Source organism: Chroicocephalus ridibundus, chromosome 6 (assembly GCF_963924245.1).
Source record: "Chroicocephalus ridibundus chromosome 6, bChrRid1.1, whole genome shotgun sequence".
NCBI lineage: Eukaryota > Metazoa > Chordata > Aves > Charadriiformes > Laridae > Chroicocephalus > Chroicocephalus ridibundus.
In genome coordinates, this window is record NC_086289.1 from 26,514,867 (window position 1) to 26,541,410 (window position 26,544).

General features: G+C 37.4%; 1 protein-coding gene across 4 annotated transcripts in view; it reads right to left on the reverse strand.

Moving 5' to 3' along the window:
• Positions 1-9,487: 9,487 nt before the first annotated feature.
• Positions 9,488-26,544, reverse strand: part of DLG5 (discs large MAGUK scaffold protein 5) — a 113,152-nt gene continuing 96,095 nt past the window's right edge. For 2 of the 4 annotated variants that reach the window (XM_063338000.1, XM_063337999.1), the window contains exons 22-34: positions 24,921-24,998; positions 24,099-24,261; positions 23,021-23,154; positions 22,286-22,450; positions 21,718-21,901; positions 20,616-20,764; positions 20,134-20,304; positions 17,682-17,878; positions 16,806-16,949; positions 16,485-16,612; positions 15,573-15,682; positions 13,715-13,824; positions 9,488-11,364 (exon numbers count right to left, since the gene is read on the reverse strand). In XM_063338000.1, coding sequence (XP_063194070.1) covers positions 11,261-11,364; positions 13,715-13,824; positions 15,573-15,682; positions 16,485-16,612; positions 16,806-16,949; positions 17,682-17,878; positions 20,134-20,304; positions 20,616-20,764; positions 21,718-21,901; positions 22,286-22,450; positions 23,021-23,154; positions 24,099-24,261; positions 24,921-24,998 — 1,837 coding nt within the window. In that variant the 3' untranslated portion in view covers positions 9,488-11,260. The remainder of the gene's footprint in view (positions 11,365-13,714; positions 13,825-15,572; positions 15,683-16,484; positions 16,613-16,805; positions 16,950-17,681; positions 17,879-20,133; positions 20,305-20,615; positions 20,765-21,717; positions 21,902-22,285; positions 22,451-23,020; positions 23,155-24,098; positions 24,262-24,920; positions 24,999-26,544) is intronic. The other 2 variants (XM_063338001.1, XM_063338002.1) reach the window with 2 other exon arrangements.

The following is a 26,544-nucleotide window of genomic DNA, read 5'->3' on the forward strand; positions in this document are numbered from 1 at the left end:
CTGCCAGCGCCAGACTCCTTCTTGTGCCCTTTGATGGTAGAGGTTAGCACTGGCGAGAGGGCACAGATCACATCAGAACCTGTACGCAGAGGTGTCTGTAACTTGAATAAAGAACTTTAGAAGCGAAAGGTCACGGCCCAAGGCATGGAATCGCAAAAGGAAAGACTTGTAGCAACTTCTCCTGAGGCACTGGGACAATTTGCATATGCTGCATACAAGACAGCAACACATGGCAGAGGAATTTGTTGACAAGTTAATGACTGTATTACTTACATTGGTGCCTAAACAAAAGAAAGATGCAAATCTCTATTATTTGGGTTTTTTTCAAGTATGAGAAAGTTTTGTATGTCTAACTTTGGAAGCCAGTACCTAAAAATGTGCATCCGTCAGTGGGAAAAAATGCTGGTCTAACAGAATTCTGGACCTTTAAAATTTAAAGCTCAAAGTCAACATAGCTAGACACTGGTATTTCAAATACTTGAAAGCATTAGAGGTCTTCCTCCACAAATTTGTAAGGATATGCCTTAAAGGACTGTAGAGAGCTCTGAATACGTCATAAAAGGAAAACGCTACTCAAGCTGTACATATGTTTCCATAATGAGAAAGGTGTTGTGTCTGTGATGGCTTATACAACAGTGACTTCTGCTGTGACAGCCTTGTCAAACCAGCATATCGGTTATTAAGGTTAAAACTTCCCGGTATTGCTCCAATTACTCAAAATACTTAATATGCTTTAAATAGAACTTAACAATACGCTTCTGGCAGAAGCTTTTATAGTATGAGAGGCCTCAATTCCTGTCCTTGTTCCTACAGCAAGGGCTAAAGTCTCTATTTTAGTGGGACAAGGATGGAGACTTAAAAATCAAACTCTTTATTCACTATTCCCAAAACAAGAAACTTTTTCATTGTTAGGAAATTCTGAACACTTAATTTTGGTGGATTCAAAAGAGTTTTCAGGACTTACGTCTGACGTCTTGATCTGATGCCACTGCATCTTACCTGAGTTAAAAGCAGAGGCGGTTTTAGTGAACTTCTATTATGCCTGCATCCTATAAACACTTCAGGATTTTTCTTCCAGACAAGAGTGCAACAACATGTTTAATAGCCTTTGTCTCTAAGAGAAAACAGAATATAATAAAGTAATAGGCTTTGGAGGTTTGAGGAAGTTGCTTCAGTTCTACTTTTTAATATAATCAAGTGGTTTCAGGAAAGAGCTTTACCTAGGATAAAAGAGACAATGAATCCTCACGAATTTTAATACAGTTATCTTCTGGAAAAACAATTGCTAATGAAGAAAAACCACCTGCTGCCCATAAATTAGAGCTAGTTAAAGGTCCACCAGAAAATATTTATTTGACTAAACAAAAGAACTGTCTGCACCCCTCTGTGTTTAAAACCAATTTCCTTGCTTGTGTATTCACAAATAGGTGGAAAATAACCCTCTGCGCAGGCTATACACATGGAGTTAGTCAGCGTAAACTGTCACAAAGGCTTTCCATTTTAAGTCATACCTTTTATAAGTATGACTTGACACTGAGCCAGTCAGCCTGATGCTCGCTCATGCTTTTTGCATACTTTAGAGACTAGATTATTATTGTCTGGACTCAACTAAAGGTCTGTGGCCATACAAGGCTTAGTATGCCTTCATCAATTTAGAGTGATTGTTACAAAATAGCCCATAGTGTTTGGATTTAACACACTAGAAATGTTGGATCTACGGATAACATATATGTAATGCTTTTCAATCTCTTTAGAACCACCATTATTTGAACCCCCATTGCATGTGCATTATAGACTGCAGCATACATTATTTTAAGATTCAGTCACTTTGGTTTTCATGCCACGCGTGGCAGCCATTGATCTACAGTCATTGCTAAGGCTGCAAGTTCTCATCATTGATTTTGCTAATACTTTCTGTCTTACGGAAGAAATTGTCATAGAATACATCTTCTTTTGCTTTCTTAAACCTAAGCATGACTGTCTGGTTTGGTTTTTTGGTTATTGAAGTACTTTATGGTTGACAAAAAAAACAAGAGAAGAATTTTCCAGCAGGCTTGTGACCTTGAGGATGACAGTTTAAAACTCTGCTCTTAATCTTGCAAGAAAAACAATCAGTGCTATATACAGCATAAAATGACTGTAAACGAGATGTTGTAGCTATAAAAATAAATAGAGTGTCAGAGATAATGTTTGATGTGTCAGTTTGCATCAAGGGATAGTTTCTCAAATTCTAAAAAAACAATTTGATAAATGCAATTCATCTTCCATGTATTATTGTTTCTGCTGAAGAAATAATTTTTAACATCTTTTTTTCATCTGTTGTAGATTTTGTACTAGCCATATTAACATACTGGGAAACGAAAGATTTAGTCTCTTGCACGTACCAGAAATATTTTTTTCTCTCTGGTCATTACATTCTGTACTACACACAGTAAAAATCCCCAAACAAAACTTTTAATAATGAGTAATTATATAGTATAACTCCTGTTTTGAGTAGGTGGCTTGAGGCACTTTTTAAAGGGTCCTTCCTTTTTCAGAAATTACTGAACAATTTCCTGAAAATAGTGAATACCAAGAAATCGGTTTAAACATAACAACAGCCTTCCTTTTGCTGAAACTTAATGCCTCATTTCAGTGTTTATCAAATGAAATATTCCAATTCATTTACATTTGCCAAATATAAATTTCAGACTCAAAATGCCTTTTTAAGGTAGGTATATTAAAAATCAAACACAAGGCTAAATAATTGAAAAGCAGGGTTGATTTTTTTTAGTGTTACCTGCCAGCTTCATTCTAAACAATTTTGCCATTTTTCTATTTCACATTGAATAACAAACCATATATTGGTCATTTACTTATCTGTAGTACCATTAATTTTCAGAAAGTGTTTTTGGTATGTGTGGTATTTGCGGAACTAGATTTAAAAAAAAACCAACACAACAACAACAAAAAAAATTAAAAAACAAACAAACAAAACACCAAAAAAAGAAAACAAAACCACACTCAAAGTGCAGGAATACATACTCAAAGGGGAAGCCCACGTTGGATAGGTTAGCTGACCTAACTTTTCCCCCCCACTGAGGAATAGGGCTCTTCTGCTTGGAGTGCCTATAGAACCATGAATTCACACCATCCAGCAGGACGACTCAATGGGTTATGATGGAACAAACTCTTATTTAAACAAAAAAAACATATCCGATAAGTAACAGGGGATAACAAAAAGCCATAAAACCCAAACCATTGAAATAGATCAGGTTTACATCTGGCATACCTCAAAATTGTCTCTGGATTAAAGACCTCCTTTAAGAATTCCATGGAAAAATAACAAACCATCTCTGTTTCAAAGGGCAAGATAAGACAGTGGCAGAGCTAGGAACTCTCTCTAAATAGACTCTTCCTTGCTCCAATAAATTTTATTGTTCTGTGCTAGGAGAAAGAAGCTCTGTTCCTTTACCAATGCTATTTTTAATGCTTGGAAAGCAACATTTCCTTTTGTTCATGTGATACAAAACTTTGGCTATTCAAAATAGCTTCACTCAATCTAGAAAAGGTGCAGGGAAGAGGCAGCAGGAAAGAAGAACCTACCATTTAAGAGTCTAAGAGGTAAGTTTGCTTAGCTTAGTAAAACAGAAGCTGAAAGTGCTTTGCACCATGAAGTACACATACTGAGGCAAAGAAGTTAAAATAATATTTTCACAAGAACAAGTATTAAGGTGCCTCACGTGCATTTGGTCTGGATATCAGATGATTTCTAAAAATAAGGAAGTTAGATTTTGAAAATGTCATTATTAGAGCACTGAGAGCAAGAAAGAAAATTACTTTCAAACTCTGGCTTAATTATTTCACTAAAGGATTTCTGTTTCTGAGTAGCTTTTGCTGCAGGTAAGAGAATTGAAAAGGATTTTAAGGGCCTGTGATTTCCAGCATCCAACAGTGGTTCGTTGCTGTTCTTGTTATTGCTGTCATATTGTGCGTTACAGACTGCCTACATCTTCAAAAGTAGAGAGGGTGTAAAATAAAAATTGGGCTTCAGTGCAAGAGTAGGGTGGGAAAAAAATAAGAGAAATATGGCTACTTCTGGTGAGTTCCAGCATTTCAGAACTCTTTTTATAAGATGCCCTCTTGTAACTTCAGTAACATCCTAAGTTATAGCAAAAAAGGTTAAAATTAGAAATCGTGATAGTTTATTTCTAGTGAAGGCCAAGCACCATTTGTTGGTCTCAGTAACTTGTAGGGAGTCAGTTCAGCTATACTTCTGCCTACCTTACCAGTGCTGTGTTATCACACAGTCAGAACAGTGCAGAGGGAAATACAAATTAATTCAAAGACAGCAGCCTCTGTAAACCAGCAGAGGTCACAAAATCCTAAGGCAGGCGTGTGGACTTTCTCAAGTCGTCTTCTGTTCCTTACCAAGTAGGTTCTTTTACAAATGTACTGCTGACACTGCTGGAAACATAGTAAGGCATCACTTTCAGAAACTGCAGACGTGGAATCCTTGCTAAAAGATTATCCGAAATTGCTGAAAGGCTGCTGAATGCTGGAGTGGATTGGCCGCCGCATTCACAAGATCATCAACAGCGAGTATAACAAGTATCTAGAACCAAATCAGTAATTGATACACAACCACATAGTATGCTTTATGAAACAAACAGACTTTATGTAATGTCCCAAAATACTTTACTATTAGATAACAGGGCGAGGAAGAGAGAGATTAGGTTGCATCAGCCATAGAAAAAAATATCTTTGAGAGTTTAGATGTGCAAGGAGTTGAGGAGCAATGATACAAGTGAAGCATGAAGCAAGGAAATGGGGCAAACAGGAAGGCTGCGCTCGATGGGAGACACACCTTGAAAGAAGATTTATCTACTAATGGTGGCAAGAGTATAAAGCAAAGGGAAACTAAAGCTGAATATAACAGTAAAAGAAGGGGAAGGCCTATGATGTATCCATAATATAGTTCTCACAAACTAGACGCTCACTCCTATTGTGAGAAAAATTTCATGGTGCACTTGCCAAAATTATACATCTGTGTATTGTTACATAGCAGAAAAGGGACAGCTGGAACGGAAAACGTGTCAGCAACCGCTGATCAGAAACCCCATTTCAGCTCTGGAAGGCACAGAACTGCCACTGTGGAGCCAGGACTGGAAGCACCTCACGAGGGTTAACTCATAGGAAGACTGAAGCGTTAATGAAGTATCCCATGGAGAAGCACAGCTGTGAAGGAAGCCACTGCAGCCCCAACGCTTCCCGACTCCACGCTGTCAGCAGACAGCTCTGATCACATCCTGCGCAGGACAACACAGTAGTGTCAGCATCAGATAGGAATTCAAGTGTCTCTTGGAGTTCAAGGTTTGCAGCTCTGAGGGAAACTCTGCCACGTTAAGGCCAGGAGGAAGGGAAGTACATGCAATTGATTTTTACAGCTTCATTTGAATTATTTTGCAGCTGTAAAATAGTCACTCTGGCAAAAATATGTGGTACCACCCTGAAAAATGAATTCTAAATCATTGAACCGCAAATCAGTCAGAGCAGGTCTGAACAGATCACGCTATAATTGCAGCTATTAAACACACATTTTTCACTCCAGCACAAGTCAGGGTTTGCAAGTATGAGTACTCATTTGAATGTTAGCAACACATTTGCAGCCAGCAGCTCTGCAAGGCCACACAGTACAGCCAACCCAGATATAAGTGATACACATTTGCCACCATGGGACCAACATAAAGGGTTGCTGAGGACAGGCAGCTTGTGTCACCGTCCTGGAATTCAGCTCCGTGTGTTTGGTTTACTTCAGTAATTGCACTTACTCATCTTTGCATCACAAACCTACTCGTTACTATAACGATACAAGCAATTGCTAGCAATCTCAAATCGTATCTTCACAGCAGAGAACAAGTTTCTACCTCTTACCTTGGGATCTTTTGGCTGACTCCACTGGAATTATCCTCTCAAAATGCTATAACTAACTTATTTTCATCACAGAACTGTAAGACTTAGATTTCTTACTTGCATTTAGACCCCTTGCACGTATTTAGATGAAGCAATGCATTTTCAGCCTTTTATTGCTTTCACTAGCCAAACACCAGACAAGCTCCTAACCTAAAACCTTAGGTTTGTTACAGGTGGGCCACAAATATTTGTCTTAATTAGGTTAAACAATTAGATTATTTGAGCATCTAAATGCTAAGCTCAAATGCTTTTGTGGAGCAGGCAGATGGAATGAAGGCATTATGATGATTCTAATTGATCGGCATTATTGCTAATGAGATAAGATGAATTTGCAGCAAAACCAGGTGCAAAAGTTGTGGGAAAAGGGTCACTTCCTCTGAAGATCAAAGTCACCATCTTCAGAAAGCCAATCATCCCCTGCCTTTGGAGGAAGGGCATAGGGAAGATCACGTAAGAAATGTCATTCACATTCGCACTGAAACATCCTGAAAAGAAAAAAGCCATTGCAAATATAAGTGAAATTTTATTGAGAAACAGGTGTTTTTTTCAAGCTGTTTAAAGTGCTTTATGTTTTGGCAGATTTGTTTCCAATTTTGGAAACATCAGTGTATTGTTAAACATGCAGTATGTACGTGGATTAAGTCAAGAGTAAACTGCTATCTCCATTTTCTGAACTTTTAATAGATCTTTAGGAAGATGGGAAGGACCCAAAATCATAAGAAAAGCCAAACAGGACACGTGGGAAGTGGGGTTTGGGGTGGAGGGGGTTGTTTTGTGTGTAGGGTTTGGGGGGGTGGTGGCTTTTCGGTTTTGGGTTGTTTGGGTTTTTATAGCGAGCAGAAACAGCATTCTAGCTCTTGGACATTCTCTTTATACTGTGAACAAGAAAAGGAAAGGGTCATAAATCAAGATACCGTTATCTCTGAAAGTTTCCTCCGCCACTGGTGTTATTTCCTTCAATATGACAGATGCAGAAAATAACCCAGTGAACACACACGTTTAGCATATAATGTACTGTTAGTAAAACATAGCAATGACAGATAATTCACCATACTATGAAGTGACTATGTTACATGGTACAAAGATTTTGGTGACTGACTTCTTAAAACAATGATTAGATCTCTGCCATTTTCCCTTCTACGTTTTCAGAAAAAAGACTAATATTTTTAAAAACTTGTGTGCGTTAAAAAAAAAAAAGTCATCTGGAATTTCATACTTTACACGTGGCAGAAAAACTCACTGCACCTTTAACAGGTGCATTTTGTAAAGGAAAATTAAGTACAAACACTTAGTTGTATGAGATCTACTGAAATCAGAATACCTTTAATATGCTGCTTCTGTTTTTAAACTAAGTTACAAGATGAAACAAATATAAAACATTAAAAAAAATTGAAAACATTTACCATACTGGAAGTCTACAAGATAACTTCCAGTACTGAATATGTTTTGACTTTTTTCAGTCACAGTATGCTTTTTGTGCACATTTTACTTCAAGAAAAGGATCCATCTAGAAAACTTCTAAATACAAACAATGTTCATCTAAAATTATTTATATTGTAATAAACAACTCCTCTTTATACTTAAGTAATAGGATCCCCTATTCACCTGGTTTTTGGATTCACACTCGCGTCATTTGGGTTGTGCTAGCAAAAGCATCTCTTTGAACACTAAGAGAGAAAGAAGTCAAATTGAATAGTTAAAAAGTTTGCTACCAAATGTTCATCAAAAACATACTTTTTCAGTGAAGAACACAGAGACATTTTCTAAGCAAAATTATAGAGAATTAAGGCTGAAAAAAAAAAAATCTCTTTAAAAGCAACCAAATTAATAAGAAACCCTTGCACCCACTGACACACCACTGTTAGAAAACGTAGAGGAAGAGGCCAAGCACCTTTTTCATACTGTTCAGTTTCTACTGCAGGTCTGGGACCTTTACTAGTTGTTGCGCACGACCAAAGTCAGCCTTGCTTGGGATCTGTATTTTTCACAGCAGTCTCTTTACCTTCGAAGCCAGTGCACATTTTTCCAATGTCAGCGTGTTTTAAAAGAAACTGCCCATTGTTAAACGGAGGCATAGAATCTTAGAAATTACATGGAGCCTTAAACATAAGTCTAGAAAAGATTACAAGACCGTACTTCAACCATGAATATACATTCATCTGAGATGCATCTAGGAAAGCCGTTCAAGACTGCTTAAGGCAACGTTTGCATTCGCTGAAAGGGATTACGATATGGCCTCCAAATTTATCAGACACTGAAAAAGGACCCATGTCTGAGGTGAAGAGGTTGGCAGCTGTCGGAGTGTAATTCTGGATCCGACAAACACTTGCCCTGCAATTCCAGGTCAATGTGAACAGGGTGTTTTTTAAAAACAAAGGTTTGAAAGTGAGTAGATGCTTGTCAACTTATTAACAACAGATCATACTTATGGGCTGCAGTATCTTCAGCCATTTTATCTCAGTTTAGCTATGGACAAATAAAGTTAAAAAAGATGGTGATTTCTAGCTAACTCCTTACCTGCAGCAATACATTCTACATAGTGGCTTATAAGCATGAGGGTGAAATTTTCAGACTTTTGTTGTCTAGCTATTAGTATTAATAGTATTAAACTATTTTTAAAACACCCACAGAACTACATTCTTTATTCAAACACCTGGACAAAGTTACTCTTTTTGGAAGGACGGCCAAATCTAGCTCCAGTATGTAGCATCATAAAATAAAATGGTGAATCAGGAAACTCTTGATCTGAACTAAAGGAATCTTTTCTAGTGTTTAACTGAGATGTCAATTCTACTTCCTCGTGATCAGAAGATATGCAAGGCATGGCTGTTACTGACCTGCCAGAACCTGCCTATTCTCATTTTCTTCGTCCTCTATTAGAAGATGGTACTGTGGTGTTTTTTTTCCAAGAGAAGCAGATAAGGTGCAAGTCCCATCTTATGACTGGAGGCTATTACTAGGTATGTAGATTAGAAGACGACTGACCACCCACCAGTCTGGTTCACGCTGAAGTTGACTGGCTGGCATCTGAGAACAAAGCAACTGACAAAGCAGAAAAGTTAATACATAATAATTACCTTCCCTAAGCTTTCAGGTAACTTAATGAACAGGAAAGGCTGGTCTGTCTAAAGTGTAAAAACCGAGGCACAGAATTCTACAATGTGCCTTTAAGATAATGTTTCATGTTTTTGCCTATTAGGTTTTCCCCGATTTCCGGTGACGCTCTCTTGAAAATAACAGTGATAGACTCGTTCTCCCGTTAACGCCTCCATCCAATCAAGTGCATTTCTGCTTGAAATCCGTAACACCACTGGGCCAGAATGTTAAAAATATGTTAATACAAAACAACATTTCACTTCCCGTATCCTGCAGTTGTTGAATGTCTTTGGTATTTACGTATCTAAGACTGGGAAACTTGTTCCTCTCAGGGTGGGCATTTGAACCTACATACGCCAATCTTAGAAAATAAAACCTTATATGAGGACTCAACTAGAGTCACAGAGAACATTAGCTATACGCACCTTTTACACACAAGTCAAGTTACAGAAATTGACCTTTATTTAGTAATCAGTTTCTTTAACTTTTTTTTTTGATACAAAGTGACATTTTCATTTTAGTACAGAAAATCCATGTCAGAACAGTACCTGTCTGTTTCAATTGTACCACTGGAGTCTACTCTGACCTCAAACTTTAAAAACAAACAAACAAAAAAAAGAGATAAACAAAAAACAACTGCTGTCCCTCACCATGAGAAGTACTTTGACTAGTAATTCACCCATATCATTTCCTATTTTTTAATTTATATATATACAGTATTATAATAGTACAGTATAATACTATATAAAATACTATATATATATTTTAAATGTATTCTAGTTCAAAATACTCTATATAGTATATAACTATATAAATACTATACTGAGTTTTTTGAACTATAAATAGTATCTGTAAAACAGAATTTAAATTTAGGACCAGATCTTTCTTTGAAGAACTGTGCAAGAAGAATCCCTTTTTTTTTTTTTTTTTTTTAATTAAAAAAGCTACAAACAGAAGCAAAACTACAGCCCGCAGTGTAAAACTAGAAACCCTAATGAAATGTTAGGAACAGTGACCGAGAAGCAGTTCTACTCAAATGACATTTTAAAAACAATTAAAATACAGTACCCAAGAAACATGGCACAAGAGAAGAAGAGACAGGTACAAAACCTGTGTTAGGAACACAGAGTCAGAAGTGCAAAAAAACAAAAAGGGAACTGATACAATGGAGTTTGGTACAATAGGTAAATAAGTATTGCAACCAAAACTAAACGATCACTTATTTTTGACAAGGAAAACACTAACAATTTAGTACCTTTCTAAAGGCTTTTAATCAAAGCCCTAAAACTGTGGCTGCTCTTAAATAAAAACAACCTATGTGAATGCTACACACTGAAGTACAAAGCTTAAGAATTACCCTGCAAAATTGCACCGACATAAGCTTTCCATATTTACAGTATCTAAAAGTGACAGAACACAGCATGCTAGGCCTAGCTTATGACTCTTCCCCACCAGTACTTAATCCAGGCCCAACAATTAAAAATTATTATTTCTCAACACACATTAAGCTTGGATTGTTCAGATATATTATGACGTTTAAATATTAGATTCATGCATAAAACAAGAAACGATATCTTTGACAGACAAGTGTTGACAGGATACAAACAGTGGTCTGCCCTGTAGAGGAGTGTACTTCCTTCTGAGCTTACTCCCAAGACGTACCGATTCGATCCCACGATATTACCTGGTTGTCAAGTCAACAATGTGCTTCACAATGGTCAAAATTGCAACTAGGAGTCACACTGCGCATAAACCATTTGCTCATATTCAGAAATTTCACTCCGTTTTGGAGAGTCACCTCATTAAGTGAAAGGACACAGAGTTAAAAAAACAAAATAAAAACAAAACGAAACAAGACATTCAAGTAAACAGCGACAACCAAATACTTTGAAAAAGTGTTTGTAAACTTGTCATTCTACAGGGTTTTGCAGCATTGTTAAGTTCATTATTCATGGACAAGTACACGCAGGTCGCAGCCCCTCATGCCAACCTGTCACGTGTACACGTACAACGTAAGAGACAAGATCGCTGAAGTGATCTACCCCTTCCCATGTGCCTCGTCAGGTCCTTGCGTGTTCAGTGTTATCATTCCCCTTTGCGAAACAGAAATCACTTACAGATATCTTTATAAAGACAGAAATGGACAGAGTCTGTTGGATAGAAAGTTAGTTGGTTATTTCCATCTGCAAAGGAGTTTCACAGCGAAATAAATCTACAGCGGGCCAGCGGGGATCCACAGGACTTTGTTTTGTTCTTGATCGACAGTTGTCATAATCTGAGTGCAAATGCTTGAAAGGGCTCCTCCCTGGACAATGCCTGGAGAAAAAGACACAAACCCCCACGAATGAGACTGGAACAAAGAGTCATGACTAATTACAAAGAGGAAACTTCTACATTTTTCTGCAAAGTGTTTAATCAACAGATCAGAATTAATCTACCCCATTCAATATTTGCCAGATGCATGACTCTATTAAAACAAGAAAAAGAACAGAGCAAAGAGGTCAAGTGTTCAATATACAGTTTCTTCTGCTAGCTCTTCAAACAGCCCAGGGAAGTTGCAGAACTGATGGCTATAATCAACTAAGACAACTGTTTTGTTAGAGGCCTCCATGTACTATTTTCAGAAGCATCAGGTGGCAAAGTTTAAGTCTAAAGATGGTCAGAACCTGCTATAATAAACCTCTGTTCAGCACGTGGTGTTAAGAGTTTTATATTTACGTAGTAATATACATAGAGACTACAGCTGTAGCAACTAGACACTATTTACAAATATTAGAAGTAAATTATGAGGCAGCTCGCAGATCACTGAGCTAAATAAAACAGCGGTGGTTGCCACTCCGATTCTTACTGTTAACTACATCCAATGAAAAAAAGGCCAACAGCAAGCAACTGCCTGAAAATCAATTCAAAAGATAAATGAACACCTTGCATTCTACCCTCGCTAAACACAACAGTCATAAAAAGTAAAATGCCAACACTGACACAGGAGAGGAGAACGTATTCGCTTTAAGACTTAAAAAGTGAGGAACTTCATGACTTGAGAAATATGTCAGCAAAGCCTCCGGCCTCAGCTACCACTAACACTGGAAAAACATGGAAAGTCTTATAAGGGTTAAGGTATAATTTCCATTTTTGAAAAGAGAGAATTTGATCTCACGTAAAATATCACTTGACTCTGCAGTATATACAATTCATGATCTCGGGTGAGTTTGAATACAGAACACAGTAACCAACAAGGTCCATGAAAGGTGACAAATGGCAGTGAGGGAGTGATTCAGATTATACACTGTGTTCACAACATGGTACAAGAAACAAAGCCAACTGAAAGAGTCACTAGCCAAAAAACCTATTTCATGAAATAGTCACAGAGCTCAGGTCTGCCATATAGCTTCATGAGGAACCTATCACGTCCAACACGCCTATCTACAGGCTTATTTTACACATAGCGTTATAATTTCAAGAAGTTTAAATGTCAATGAAGTTTGAACAGCAATCCTCTCTGACTACCAGCATCTGGCAATGTTGATGACAGCTGGAGTCCGCTGTATTTGGCACTAACAGAGGGAGGCCCGTCTCACACAGCATGTGAGAAGATACACATAGTGCTCTCTTGGACTGAGTGCTGCTTTCACTACCAGGGTGAAATTAAAATGCAACAAATAACTTAAGGAGCAGAAGATAACACACGGTGATGCAACCTGGCCACGTGCATGTCAAGTTCTGTGAAGGTTTAGTATGTACCATTTCAATTAACCATGTATGGCTATTACACGCCAGGTAACTGATTTTGTTGAGACTGTGCAGCTTCTTCTCAGGGTGCTCTAAGACAGCTCTATACTAAATACATCCCCCTTCCCTCCCCTGCACTTGGCAGGTATGCCTCAAAATATTTCTGCAAGAATCCCATTGTTCTGGGGATGAAAAGTTGGGGTTTGGATGGTTTAGTGGTATCTTGGGGGGGTTTGTTTTGTTTTTTTCTTTTTAAGTTTTGTTGCCATTCATATCCAGTTGGCTAAAATTTTGTCCCCTCAAGAATGTATGTGGAATCACAGAAATATACTTGGAAATACGCAGAGACAGTCTTGAAACTAATGTAAAAATACAGTATTAACTACAATCCAAGATTCATATAATATACTTTATGATGTTAAAAAGGCCTCTAAAGTTGAATTTCATGATTCCAAATTACAAAGCATGCTTAAGAAACCTTTGACAATTTTGTTCCTTTGTGAAAGATTTAAAGTATGTCTCACAAATCATTCATTAATTTACACTACAGGTTTTTGATGTTGTTTGGGTTTGGTTTGTTTTATTTTTACAATTACAAAACAACTTATATTCCTTACAGGGTACAAAAATGACAACACTGTGTCAAATTATCTTGACCATACTTCCAATACTACTGGCTTATAATTAAACGTTTTCAGAATTTATTTAGGTCATAAGACTCACCACATGCTGAAAACAAAAACATGTAAAAGCAAGGGACAGATAGTACTTATTATCTTGAGATTTCCTCACCCAGTAAAATAAACCACCAGAGCATGAGTCTGCCAAAAGGGAAGGCAGAATGAAAAAAACAGTGCTTTTTGAAGGAACATACATTACAATGTAAATGGATTAAATCATCACTGTGTTCCTACTGAAATGTTTATTAAATACTAACCTGTAAAGTACTTGCTATACTCTTGTTCTATTTTTTGAGCTGTCTCAAACTGTTCTTTGGAATGTTTTTGTGTAACTTTGTCCCTCAGGAAGATTGGGTCTTTTTGCTCTCTGAAAAAAAAAGAAAAAAAATTATATAAGAGTAATTTTTTTTTTAATGGCCTTGAAATTATTACCTCGAGTTGGGTGCAAGTGAAAGGCTAATTAATTTGCAAGCATAACTCTGTGCATTGAGTGCCATCTACTGTGTTTCAGCAGTACCAGCTTAGTCATCAGGATTATTTCAGTGCTAACAAATTTATTTGCTATTAGACCAAGCCAGTATTCCTTTAAAGTCTCAGAGACTGGGAGGGGGTTGAGGGAGAAAGAATATAATTTTTTCCAGTTCATATGAATTGGATCGTCATCTCATATACACTCCAGTACTCCCTACACAAAACTGGGCTCTAGTAGTGGTCATTTAAGACCTTGAAGTATCAAGCATTGAGTAAAACTTGAGTATTATAGAGACATAATATAATAGAGATGCATTTTTGAGATTACTGTTTTTCTATTATCCAAGCTGTTGGAAATAAAATAAGAAAAAAATAGAGAGAAATACAAGCGGTGAAAAATAAATTTTAATTCTTATCAAGGCTTGTAACACTCTCCTCCAAATCTGACTTGGGGTCCCAAGCAAGGGATTCTGTTTAAAAGGAAGCAGAATTTATAATCAACTAATAAGGTCATATAGATAGACACTAAACCAAAATAAGCATAGTTTCTTATAGCATTGAGAAAAGCAGCACAATTTTATTTTATAAATAAAAAGGTTCACTTCTGAATTAACCTATCACTGCTGCATAGCAGTTCAGAGAATGGCAACAGAACCTGTGCTATATCAAAAAGGCTGTTTGGAAAAACCTTTGATGCTCATAACAGGTAGAGACAATGCACTACTGCATCTTATTTTGATGACTGATAGAAATCCTTGCTTGTCTAGTTCAATCGCTGTCACTTTCCAAAAAAAGGAAACAGCTGTAATGGTCACCATTCCATTTCCAAAGGGGATCAAGACAAGACAGTTCCATTTATCATCCAAGTGCATGATCCTACAGTGGTAATGAAATACAGCACATTGCGTTACGTCTTGCTTCTACTTGAAAGGGGTAGTACTTATACTTTTTCTTAAATAGACAGTCATCAAACTTACCTACAGATCAAGAACATAAGAAGTCTTCAACTTTTAAAATGAAGATAGCACAAGCGTAAGATCTCTCAACAAAACTGTTTCTTAATACCTTTGTTGGGAGATTATGTCACTTCTTGCCAAATCGATTTATCAAAATGCGTAAATTTGAGCTATATTTGAGCAGGAAATTCCCAATTACTGAAAGCGCAAGGCCCGACAAGACCAGAGTATATACACTCCATGGCAAAAAAGGACTTCCCTTGCTGTTTTCACTGGAGAATGAACCTCACTGGGAAAGCAGAGGTTACGAATCAATTGGCACTGCATCCACACACTTGCCCCCACGGAGAAGATGAATAGCTCTTTGTCACAGTCACCACTTAATCCTCAGTGGATCTCACCCATACCTGTCTTAAGGTTTAATACAAAGGTGAGCAGGGAAGATCCGAGTGCGTCCTGGAGTACATACAGTTTAATCTACACTGTTTGATTTCTTTGAAAGATTCACTTAATTGTCATGCAACCAAAATGAAGTTAAGACCATTTACCTCACAGCGGTTTTTATGACGATTAATTTCCCCATTTTAAAGAGATTTAAGATGACTAGGATGAAAGAAACAATAACGGTAACGTGCTTTTTTTTTAAGCTAAAATCAACATCCCTGAACTATACCCCTCACAGACTTACTTGATTTGTTTAGCATTTTTGTAGCGAATAAAAATTACAATAGGGTAGATATGAACACTGTGGAGCCGTTCGATGGCATGAGGAGCGATGTCAAGCAGACAATGACAATCCTAAGATCAAATGTAAATGCAAAACACTCATTCAGTTAAAGAGCACAAGCACACGTGCAAATCCCACATTTCTTCCCCTACTTAAATCATAGCAACCCAACAGAATTTTGTACACACTTAGCATTTTGGGGCTACTGAGTGATTTGTAGCCACAGGTTTTATAACAAAAGACAGAAGATGAAAGACTGCAAGAAATTCCATTCATAGTACCAAAAGTATGAATTGATAGAAATAGAAGTATTTGAATAGCAACTGAAATGAAGACTCAAATTGAAATATTTGCAATATATTTTTCCCAAATTTAAATATTCATATTCATTTTCTCTTTCATAAGTCATAAGCAAACACAAGTGTTAAATTAACGAGACTTTCCGTGGGGTTTGACAGAAAACTGTAAGCAATGTACAGATTTCAATTAGCATCTGTCTCCAGGATTATTATGATGTTTATATTCTTTACCACTGCATTAAAGGGAATCGTTAAAAAACCTAAATCCTCGTTGGGCGGGATAGGGGGTGGAATCTATGGAGTCTAAGAAAATAATTTCTAACTTTATTTAATAATACTGTAAAAGAATATGGACATGCCTAGTTTCTACAAAGATGTGTTTGCATAAAATAATCTTTTAAAAGTTACATGCCAAAGTGAGGCAACTTATTTTACTCTGTAGCCTGGGGAACAATTCTCTGAATCCCTTAAAGGAGGACAATGCTAACATAATTTCCACCCCACACCCCCCCCAACATAGTATGACCATATATTGCAAATGGTACAAAGAACTACAGCATTAAAAGTGACTCACCTTTTCTGTTATCTCTTTTATTGAAGCTACGGTTGTCACATCAAAATGTCCACTCCTCCGTTTATAATCGATAAACAGACAATCCTTCACGCCCCGTTCAATGGCTTGTTGGGAAGCTTTCATAACCTCTGTTTCATAGAGCCAGAAGAGATCCCTTTTCATTACTATTCCTTAGGGATAGCACACGGCTAACAAAACAATGTCTGCAAATTCAGATTCTTGTGGTTTTTTCCATGTTTGTGCTACCATTTAGTTCACTTATATAGATGTTACTCTCACATATTCTAAGCAAGAAGAAATAGGTTATATTTGCATACTTACCAAGAGGACACCTGCAAAATTTTCCAGGGGATTCTTTCACCAACATGTCTTTCACAGCATCAAGTAAAGGTCCTAGAATAAGGACAGGCCTAGGAGAGGTACAGTCCACTTTCTGTACACGCTGATATGCCAGACTTGCAGAATCTATACACATGGAAGATATATTTATAAAAGTATAAATTATTTTCCTGGCATTCCTCAGATAAGCAGAAGCACCCTAACAGAAATCATGAAAAAAAACTCCCTTGCAAGAGGTAAGGCCCTTGACAAGAACAAAAAATGCTCACTAGCCATTATTACAACTTTCTCCACTTGACAGCTTAAAATAGACATTTTTTCTAATTAAACCTGGTGCTTCTCCCTCCCACCCTCACCTAAATTTTAAACCAAATCATTCCTATTTTTGTAAACAAGACACAATATTTGGTTTCTCCAACTTGGTTTGTTGAGCTCTTCCAAGGAAGTAATCATTGTAACCAACGAGATTTTTGTAGTGGAATGAAGAAATAGAAGTGTAGATTTTCGAGTGGTGCCCAGGATGCCTGTCTAGACTAAGCGAGCTGGACAGAAATTAAATAGTTGAAAGGAAGATCAAAACCATGCCTCAAAAAAGCAATCTCCCTCTGCAAATGAAATATTAATACTAATAGGTCTAGGAATAAGCTACCAAAAAAAAAATTAATTTCAAACACTCTGGCTTGTTATTTAATACCAAAAAAATTGCTATTAAAAGTAACGTATGTGATGGGACACATGATCACCATTTGTATTCAGACCAACCAGAAAGCAACATTACTCATCGTGTCATGCTGCAGCTGTTTAAAAATGAAAGAGAAGGAAAGGCAACCCCCTCCCAGGTATAACAAAGGTACTTGCCATCCAAGAAAGGAATTGAGTCTGTACTGATTGTATCCAGAGCCAGTAAATCCTTTCCATCTTTGGAACCACTTCGCTTGTGTTTATGCTTTCTTCTGAAGAATGACCTCCGTGCTGCTGCTGATAATGTCTTAGATGAACTGTTTTCATCTTTAGCCTCAGACATGCTGTGTCTCCTATAGAATTCCTGATCCATCCTATAATGAAACAGACAAAATGGCTGGTATTTAAACCTATCTTTTTAAATTTGTTCAACAAACAGTATCACCGCTGCTTCAGGAATGCACTGGAAACGCTCATCTCAAGCCTTAGCCTGCGTATCTTCACCACCAATAATTAATCAGAAACAAATGTTAATATAAATGAAATAATAAGCATCTGAAAACCTCACACTACCATAATTTCCTCAAGATTCTTATAATATTGTCATGGTTTTCACTGGGATAGAGTTGACTTTCTTACTAACAGCTGGTATAGTGTTATGTTTTGGATTTGGGATGAGAATGGTGTTGATAGCACCCTGGTGGTTTTGGTTGCTGCTGAGCACTCAAGGCCTTTGCTACTCCTCACACCTCCCTGCCAGCGAGCAGGTTGGGAGAGCACAAAAGCTGGGAGGAGACACAGCTGAGACAGCTGTCCCCAACCGACCAAAAGGATATTCCATACCATATGATGTCATGCTCAGTATATATAAAGCTGGGGCAAGAAGGAGTAAAGGGGTGATGGCGTTTTGTCTTCCCAAGTAACCATTACATGTGACGGAGCCCTCCTTTTCTGGAGATGGCTGAACACCTGCTGGCCAATGGGAAGCATTGAATGAATTCCTTGTTTTGCTTTACTTATTAAACTGTCGCTATCCCAACCTATGACTTTTCTCACTTTTACTCTCCTGATTCTCTCCTCCATCCCACCAGGCTGAGAGTGAGTGGGTGGCTGCGTGGTGCTTAGCTGCCAGCTAGGGTTAAACCACAGTAGTCCTTTTTGGCACCCAGTGTGGGGCACGACGGGTTGAGATAACGACAAACCTGATCAGAGCACGTTAGAACAAAATTGTCACGTCACGTCATGTGCATTCATTGTATTGGGTTGACAGTCATAATATTGTTTCTCTCGGGGTTGTGTTTTGTAATACCTTACCTGCTGCACGTGCTCCCTGTTGTGCTGCTTATCACCCCTGGGCAATGGGTCAAGATTACCCTTTTGCTGTGCTTTGTAGTGGGGGTTTATGATATGATGAAATCGTGTGTGCTGTGGCTGTATTTGTTCATGATTAAGAGCGATGAACACGGTGAAACGGCAGTGGAGGTTTCATCTCCTTTCTTCGGGAGCCGTCTAGCGGCAACTTTCAGTAATTACACTTTTTACCTTTTCTCCTCGAAGACCTAATCTGCGGAGGAGACACCTTCTTTCACCTCCCTCTCCTCCTTCCAGGCTAATTACAATGGCGTTCGAGAATTCTGAATACCCTTGGGATGCTCGAACCAGCGTGCTTTTATTGCCAGGTGCTTTGTTGCTTCTGAATACGTTTCAGGTCTTGCTTAGGGTTAAACCACAACAAATATAAATGGCAGCAAGGCACCGAGGGGGACCACGCTGGCAGGCAGGGCAAAATTCTCCAAGGCAGAAGCAGCAGCACGCACCTACTTGCCAGTAAAGTCAACCTCGCACAGAGTGAAGATCCCATTCTTTCTATGAAGCTGCATGTTACATTCATCCTTACAATTAACTTATCAGCAATCCAAAACAACAGTTTTATTTTATATGAGCACAAATATTTTGGCCACATGTAAAATGTAGGTGGTTTTACTATCCATCTCCCAGTAACAACACTCAATGACGTGTACGGGTCTGTACGTGTATATTGTACTTCTATACATTCCATGTAGTACCATTGTCCCACTGTCACGATGAATTTTGAGTTATGACATGGAGAGAAAACTATTAGAAGAAAAGGAAACCAGAAAACCAGGAATCTTAAAATGAAAAAAATATTTTAATCACTGAGTGATAACTAATGTGATTTCAGTAACAATGTAAAAATTTTAGTTCCTGCATACTCCTCTTAACTGCTCTATCAACATTGTGAGACTGTGGCGGATACACAGTCTTATAACATTGCTGTTCACAGATAACTAAAACCACTGATGCTTCCCAAGAACCACTGTGATAACCTTGGATTCAAGGATATTTTTGCTGTGGTTATTCTCACTTTGTTATTGAATTATCTATCACAAACTGGTCTATGTATTATTTCCATTTCTAGTTTACTACTTAGAGGCATTAAAAACAACTTGATAGAGTAACATATTTAATTCAATGTTATTAAAATATGCCACCCCTAAAATGACACGTCTAAGAATTAGAATCTCCTGGAAAGAATAGAAGCAAACCACATCTCACTTGTCAGACTTCTAAAGACTGAAAGATAAATACTGTAACTGAGGTCACTCACATATATTTGCTTGGAATCTGTCCTCTTTCCAGCTTCTGAGCATTCTCGTCTAGCTGCCAAGCCATCCAGCAACCAAAGTTTCCCTGTGGCAGAGTGTCATCAACATACAAAATGTCATCCTTCTTAAAGCTTAAATCCTGTTCCACCTCTGCCAGACGGTCATAAAGTGCTCTGGAAAGGAAGACATAAATAGGCTCTGCAACTGATCTCCATCAACTCAAGGGAAAGACACGCATACTTATTTTGAAAAAAGTTAATAAATTAGAGGAACACACTACATTTCAAGAGCGCACACAGTTTTACAGCAAAGCATGAAGACTTACTATGCTACAGATTGTGTACTCACTGTCAGAGAACAGCTGGGATGAATTTGTAAACTTTGAACTTAAAATAGTGGTAAGACTGATGTACTATCTCTCCCATGATGGTCAGCATATTATCCTAATGGCCTTATGCTGTCATTACCGGTCACGCTCTAATACCTGATATAGAATCCATCTCCAGGAAGCTCTTTTATCTTATTAAACTCTTCTATTCTGTATTGAGTCTTTATTTTGATGTTTTCTCCTGGCTTCAGCATTTCAAGATAAGCTTCCTCAGCTGTTTTATTTCGCATATCAATGGACCCATACTGCAAAACATAACAAAACAGAGAAACCCTTATGTGTGAAATTGTATCTTAATAGGCAATAGACTTAGGTGAGTTTGAAAAACATGCAAAATGTGTTTGTTTTTCCCACTGTCAGGCTCTATATACAAGTAAGTCTTGCCACTTAACTCTAATACAGCTTGTACTTTAAGATGTCTAGCAGGAGACCGAGACATGGGGGTAGAAAACAAAATACAAAAATGAACACAGCAGACATACACCATGAGAGAAACTCTGCACTTCTTTAAATAGTTTTTAAAGTGTAAGCTGAGAATCATAAAATTCAACTGGAAATAATTTAATATTTTTAGGAAAAGCAAGTGGTCTGACAGAAGTCAGAAACACAATTACAAAGCAAAAATCTCCATCTGGATACTAGAGGTGCAATGGGAGAATCTCAATGCTCAGCTGTATCTGAAAAGCTCATAAACACGTACGTGTTTATCACCTTAACAGTCCTGCCAAGTAGATAAATAGTCTCATTTCAGATATAGAAAGCAGAGTCAGAGACATATTGCATGGCTTTCCCTAAAGTCTCAGTAGAATTTCACAGTGATAAGATCAATATTGTTCCCTGTTTTGCAATATCTTTCATATCTTTGCCTTTCTCCTATGTCCAGCAATTGGATTCAAGGGTTCCTATTCAGATGAAGAGACCAGGTGTTTGTAATTCCAAGTGGGACATACATGAGTCCTTCAAACTTGGGGGCAACTTGTGCCCTCAACAGTGGTAGTCCTCCAGGTTCATCTCTTCACGCGCTGCAGTCAGAATGAAGGTTATGCATTCTCACCATTCTTACTTGGCTTTTGTGGCAGGAACTCAAGATTCACAGAACATCTCCCATTGTGAGACAGCATGATTCTTTGTACAGCTCCCTCTTTATACCATCCTAGACATTTTGTCAGTACGCTGCAGACTTTTCTTAATAGCTTACCTCAAGTATCATGTCACCCAAGACTAGTCCATCAGGTCCTTTTGCTGGGCTATCATCATCTACGTCTGAGACAAATATTCCATACAGGTTTCCACCACATATCTGAATCCCAAGATCCACTTGGGATTTTTTAACAACAACAGTTCTAGGTTCAGGGGTCCTTTTGTTTGTGTCCACAGGGCCCCTTTTGAGAGGGAGAAATAATACATGTACTTCAATTCAAAAACTTGCATTACATACAATCAACTAGACATCTGAAGAATATATATTTACATAATTATTATTCAAAATAGGTCACCTACAGATACAGTCTTCTAAGACAAACATCATGTTTCTTGCAGACCTTCTTAACTAAACCAATCTTGTAGTAAACTTTCTTCACTCCTTGCAGACCCCGTCTTTCAAAAACATTCTGCAAACATGTACTTTTATCCTGGGGTCCATTTAACTTGGCTGCTCATTTATTTCAACCAGACACAGCATTCACAGTAGTACACTTGTTTTCTAATACCCTTCGCATCCATCCTGACCATTTTTTTTTCCTTAAGCCAAAAATTTTACTCTCTACCTTAAGGAATTCCGGGGACTTGTAGTTGGTGTAGTTTGTTTGGACGGGGGTGTCATTGTTCCTTCATCCTGTTCACTCACAGTATCGATTACGGAATGATTGTCAGGCGTTGCAGCTCCACTGCCTTGAGGGGTGGAATGATTACTCACAGGTTCTAGGCGAGAACTAAGAGGGAAAAAAAAAAAGAATAAAAGACTGGTGAGACAGTGTTTCACCAATGCCAAGTATTTTCCACGCAGACAAAGTTTTTACTTTGGCCATAAATCAAGTATAAAGTAAGGAAACAGCATGCCAAATAACATATGTTCACCATAAGTCTAAGAGAAAGATAAAGCTCAGTTTCGAAGTGTGATCATTCATCAAAATGGGATGGACAGTTTCATGAAGTCATATGCCTTCTCTAATTAGTTTTGGAAACTCCAACTGTAAAAAAAAATTTAAAAACATTTTGAACTACCAGAATCTCATAATCCTAGGAAGAGGTCATCTTAGGTTTTAGTTTAATGTATCTAAGGATTATGCCCCAATAAGAAAGAAAATATAGTAGGTGCATCAGGCATTTTACTTTGCTTTTTGACAAGCGTGTATTCACACATTACTTTTCTAAGCAATCACACTTCTTATCAGCACAAACGTGCTGCTGTTTGCAAACACATTACCTGTACAGAAGTTATCTACTAGCTAAATAACTGCATGGACCACAGAGTAGTTTTTTCAAAGTCTAGCCAGCCTTACCTTGACCGTGAATGATTGCCAAGCTGATACATATGTGGGTTATACTGAGCCAGAATAGTAATGGTGTCACACTGCTGTCCAATAATTAGTCGAGCCTGTTGCTCTGTAGCATTTCTCAAATTTATTCCATTAAACTACGGAAAAAAATGCACAAACCAGATGTCAAATTTTCAAATGGAAACTAGCAAAATCATTCTTTCAGTTTCCTAATTAGTTTAATATCTAAGCACTGACTTATTTCCACTGGGGTAAATAGCAGGATGGAAATGCTGCTATACAAAGATTCCTAGGGTTTACTTCTTGGAAGGAATCACTGTAATTTTAAAATATTTGGTAACCTGACCATGAGTTTAAAAGTCTTTTTACTACTGAAAGACATATGTATTCTGAGCTGTGTTATGATTTGATATCACTGATTAAATACAAGTTGGTTCAGATCACCGATCTGAATAAATGCGGAATTTAAAGATAAATTCAGATCCATGATCCGTTCAAGGTCATAGAATCATAGCATCGTCTAGGCCCATTGTAGTATCATCCACACACTGTGCAGAGGATGCCTTAGCATATAGAAGCAGCTAACATTTACGAAGCAGTTCTGTACTTTACAAAACGCTCCTCCACATGTTTATCTAATACTGTAGGCAAAAATGTGACTGTAAGCTAATGTAAACCTACCCGAGTATTTTTTAAACCAGGTGTCTCAGGTTATGATATGGCACAGCAACAGCAGCATGAAACTCAGTAGAAGCCAGCTGCTTGAATATTTACTCAGCTTATCAGGCAGAGTATGGTGTTGGGACTATATTGTTTTAAGTACCAAAACTAGCTAGCTTAAAATTTAATTATATCGATATAAGATGCAATGCAAATCTACCATCAAAAGACATTATTTTATAATAAAGCCTGACAAAAAGTCACAACAATCCCAATTACTGGAATACTGCAACACAGAGTAACCTTTGCTACATCTCACAGCACACAAGCTTTCACAAGATACTCTTTTGGGGAAGGCAGTTATGGCTGGATTCATATGAACTGATTCATTAAGCCATAGGAATAGTAAGCAAACAATTACCTCTAGTAACTGATCACCATACTCAAGGCCAGCTTGATGGGCAATGCTCCCACCTGTTACTTTAGAGACAAATATTCCACCATTTTCTCCGCTCACAATGGAAATCCCTAGTGGCTCAGAACCCTTCTGCACTTTAACATGACGTGGCTCTTCCATGTAGGGCCTTTTAGAGGAGATAGTTAAAACTGATTTGGACAAAATTGCACTTGAACCATCACAATGTCAAAGTTACATGCAATACTTTATGTCTGTCTGAACTGTAATAATAATATAGGTTTAAACAGTTACTTTAAAAAAAATTACTCTCAACTGTCTTAAAAGCATTCCTTTAACACCATGCAATGTACAGTGGCAGAAGTAAATGTATACCAGGTACATGACTGCTCTAAAACATTATGGTAAATATGAATTATAAATAGTATGATGGTGAAGTTGGTAGGAAAGAAGCTTCCGGATGCATATTATATAAAAGTAATTGAACCACTGTATATAATATGTCATTTACAAACCATATTTCAGAAAGGTATGTTACAAGTATAAATGCTGGGAGTCTTTATTGCCAGTGAAAATAAACATCATAAATAATAAGGTGGTAAACCAAAGGACAGCAATGCACAAATATCAGATTTCATATTTGTATGCAGGGAAACATAAATTAGTAATGAAAATTAAGCAGTTGCAAACTCAAGCCATTAAGACAGCAGTTTGCATGGTAGCATTACAATTACCATGCAAATTCTCTTCAGGGCAATTATCCAAACATGTAAAATAGCACAAAGTGCGCAATACTGCTTGAGAAGGACAACCTTATATCAGGCCAACCTCAAACTCCTTAGTGATGAGAACCTAGGCCTAGGAGCCACAGGGATTCTCAGAAAAGACCTATTACGGAACAGATATCTGAAAGATGTAGAAGATTTGAGAAGAAGAGAACACTTAGAAAAAGACACACAGCAGTAAGACACTAGTAAGTACAACAGGAGAATGGCTTATACAAAAGCAAACCCTGATACGTTCCCTTTTCCTCCCCCCATAGTTAGGATGTCTCCACCTGTACAAACTGGGCTGGTCTATTCATGGTGTGTATAAACAAACAGAAGCCTCCGAAAAAGTGCTGCTTCATATTACTCTGAACTTAATAATGTCTACACAGCAAAAGGCATCACTAGATATTAACAGTTGAGCTCGTTGTGAATGCATCAGCTTGGGTACCAGGGATGGTGTGTTTTTTATTTTAATTGCATTTTACTACATTTGACATGCATTAATTTCAATGATTTCTTTTCTAACTTAATTATTATATAGCCATTCACTAAATTGTGCCAACTGCTTAAACGATTTTAATTGTGCTGTTCAGAGAGCAGATGAGTTAACTGGACTTCCCTTGCTACTACTCATGTAGGCCAGGCTGAGGAAAGGTATTTTTGGAAAGGGTAGTACTTGGGGCTGGGGGCAGAGGGAAGAGGACATCATTTCATAAATTATGCTTATTGCCACAGTCTTTGAAGGTAACTATTTGGTAGCCTTCTGCAGCAGGGGCATAATAAGTTTGCCAGCTTATTAGCACATAAATCATAAAAAACTGGCCGCTGATATGAATGCAACTCTGGAACGCAGTGCTCTTATAATATCAACATTCTGCAAACTCCCAGAAAACTGCCATTTATTAACTTTTTTTTTTCCCACAACTCATTATGAGCATGTAAACCAGGATGTTACATGAAGCTTCTTAAAATCATAAAATTTATCAAGGCATACTACCTCATTAAAACCTAAAAGTTCTTTCTGAACTTCATTTATTGTGCCTTTCTGCTTTACATCTACCACACGCATTTTAAAAGTTGTTTTATTTGTTTGTTTCTTACTGGAATAAGAAAGAATCAAACCCATACAAGTTGCACAGGATCATGTATTAGAATTTAGTAAATATAAAATGAAAGATAACTAGTAATGCATGTAGTAGAGAATCAATAATAAAGTAAACCAGAATGATAACATTAAAAAGGTGTCTTACTTGATAAGCAGAGTTATTAAAATCAAGTGAAGCGCACTCTTCTATAACATTCAGACTGCCTGCCAGAATCACTAAACACTGATTGGAAAAAAGTCTTAATTGATCGGATCTTTAAATTTTCATTTAAATTAAAATCAACAGAACAAACAGAAACATTGGTGGTTTTTTTTCATCTGTATTATTATTATTTTTGTTTGTGGAAAGGCCAAGTGATTTACTTGTATTTCATGGAGAACCATAAGAATTATACAACCAAATAACCATTTAAAAGGCTATCTAGGCATCTCCAAACATCTTCTCAGGCTAGACTGAAATGAGCTGCTTTCCTAAATTAAGAACTGTTTGCGTTTGTTAGTTTTTTGTTTTGCTTTCAAAAAACAAAACAACAAACCTTAGAATTATATTCTTTTTAGAAAGTCAGTTCAGACTCCA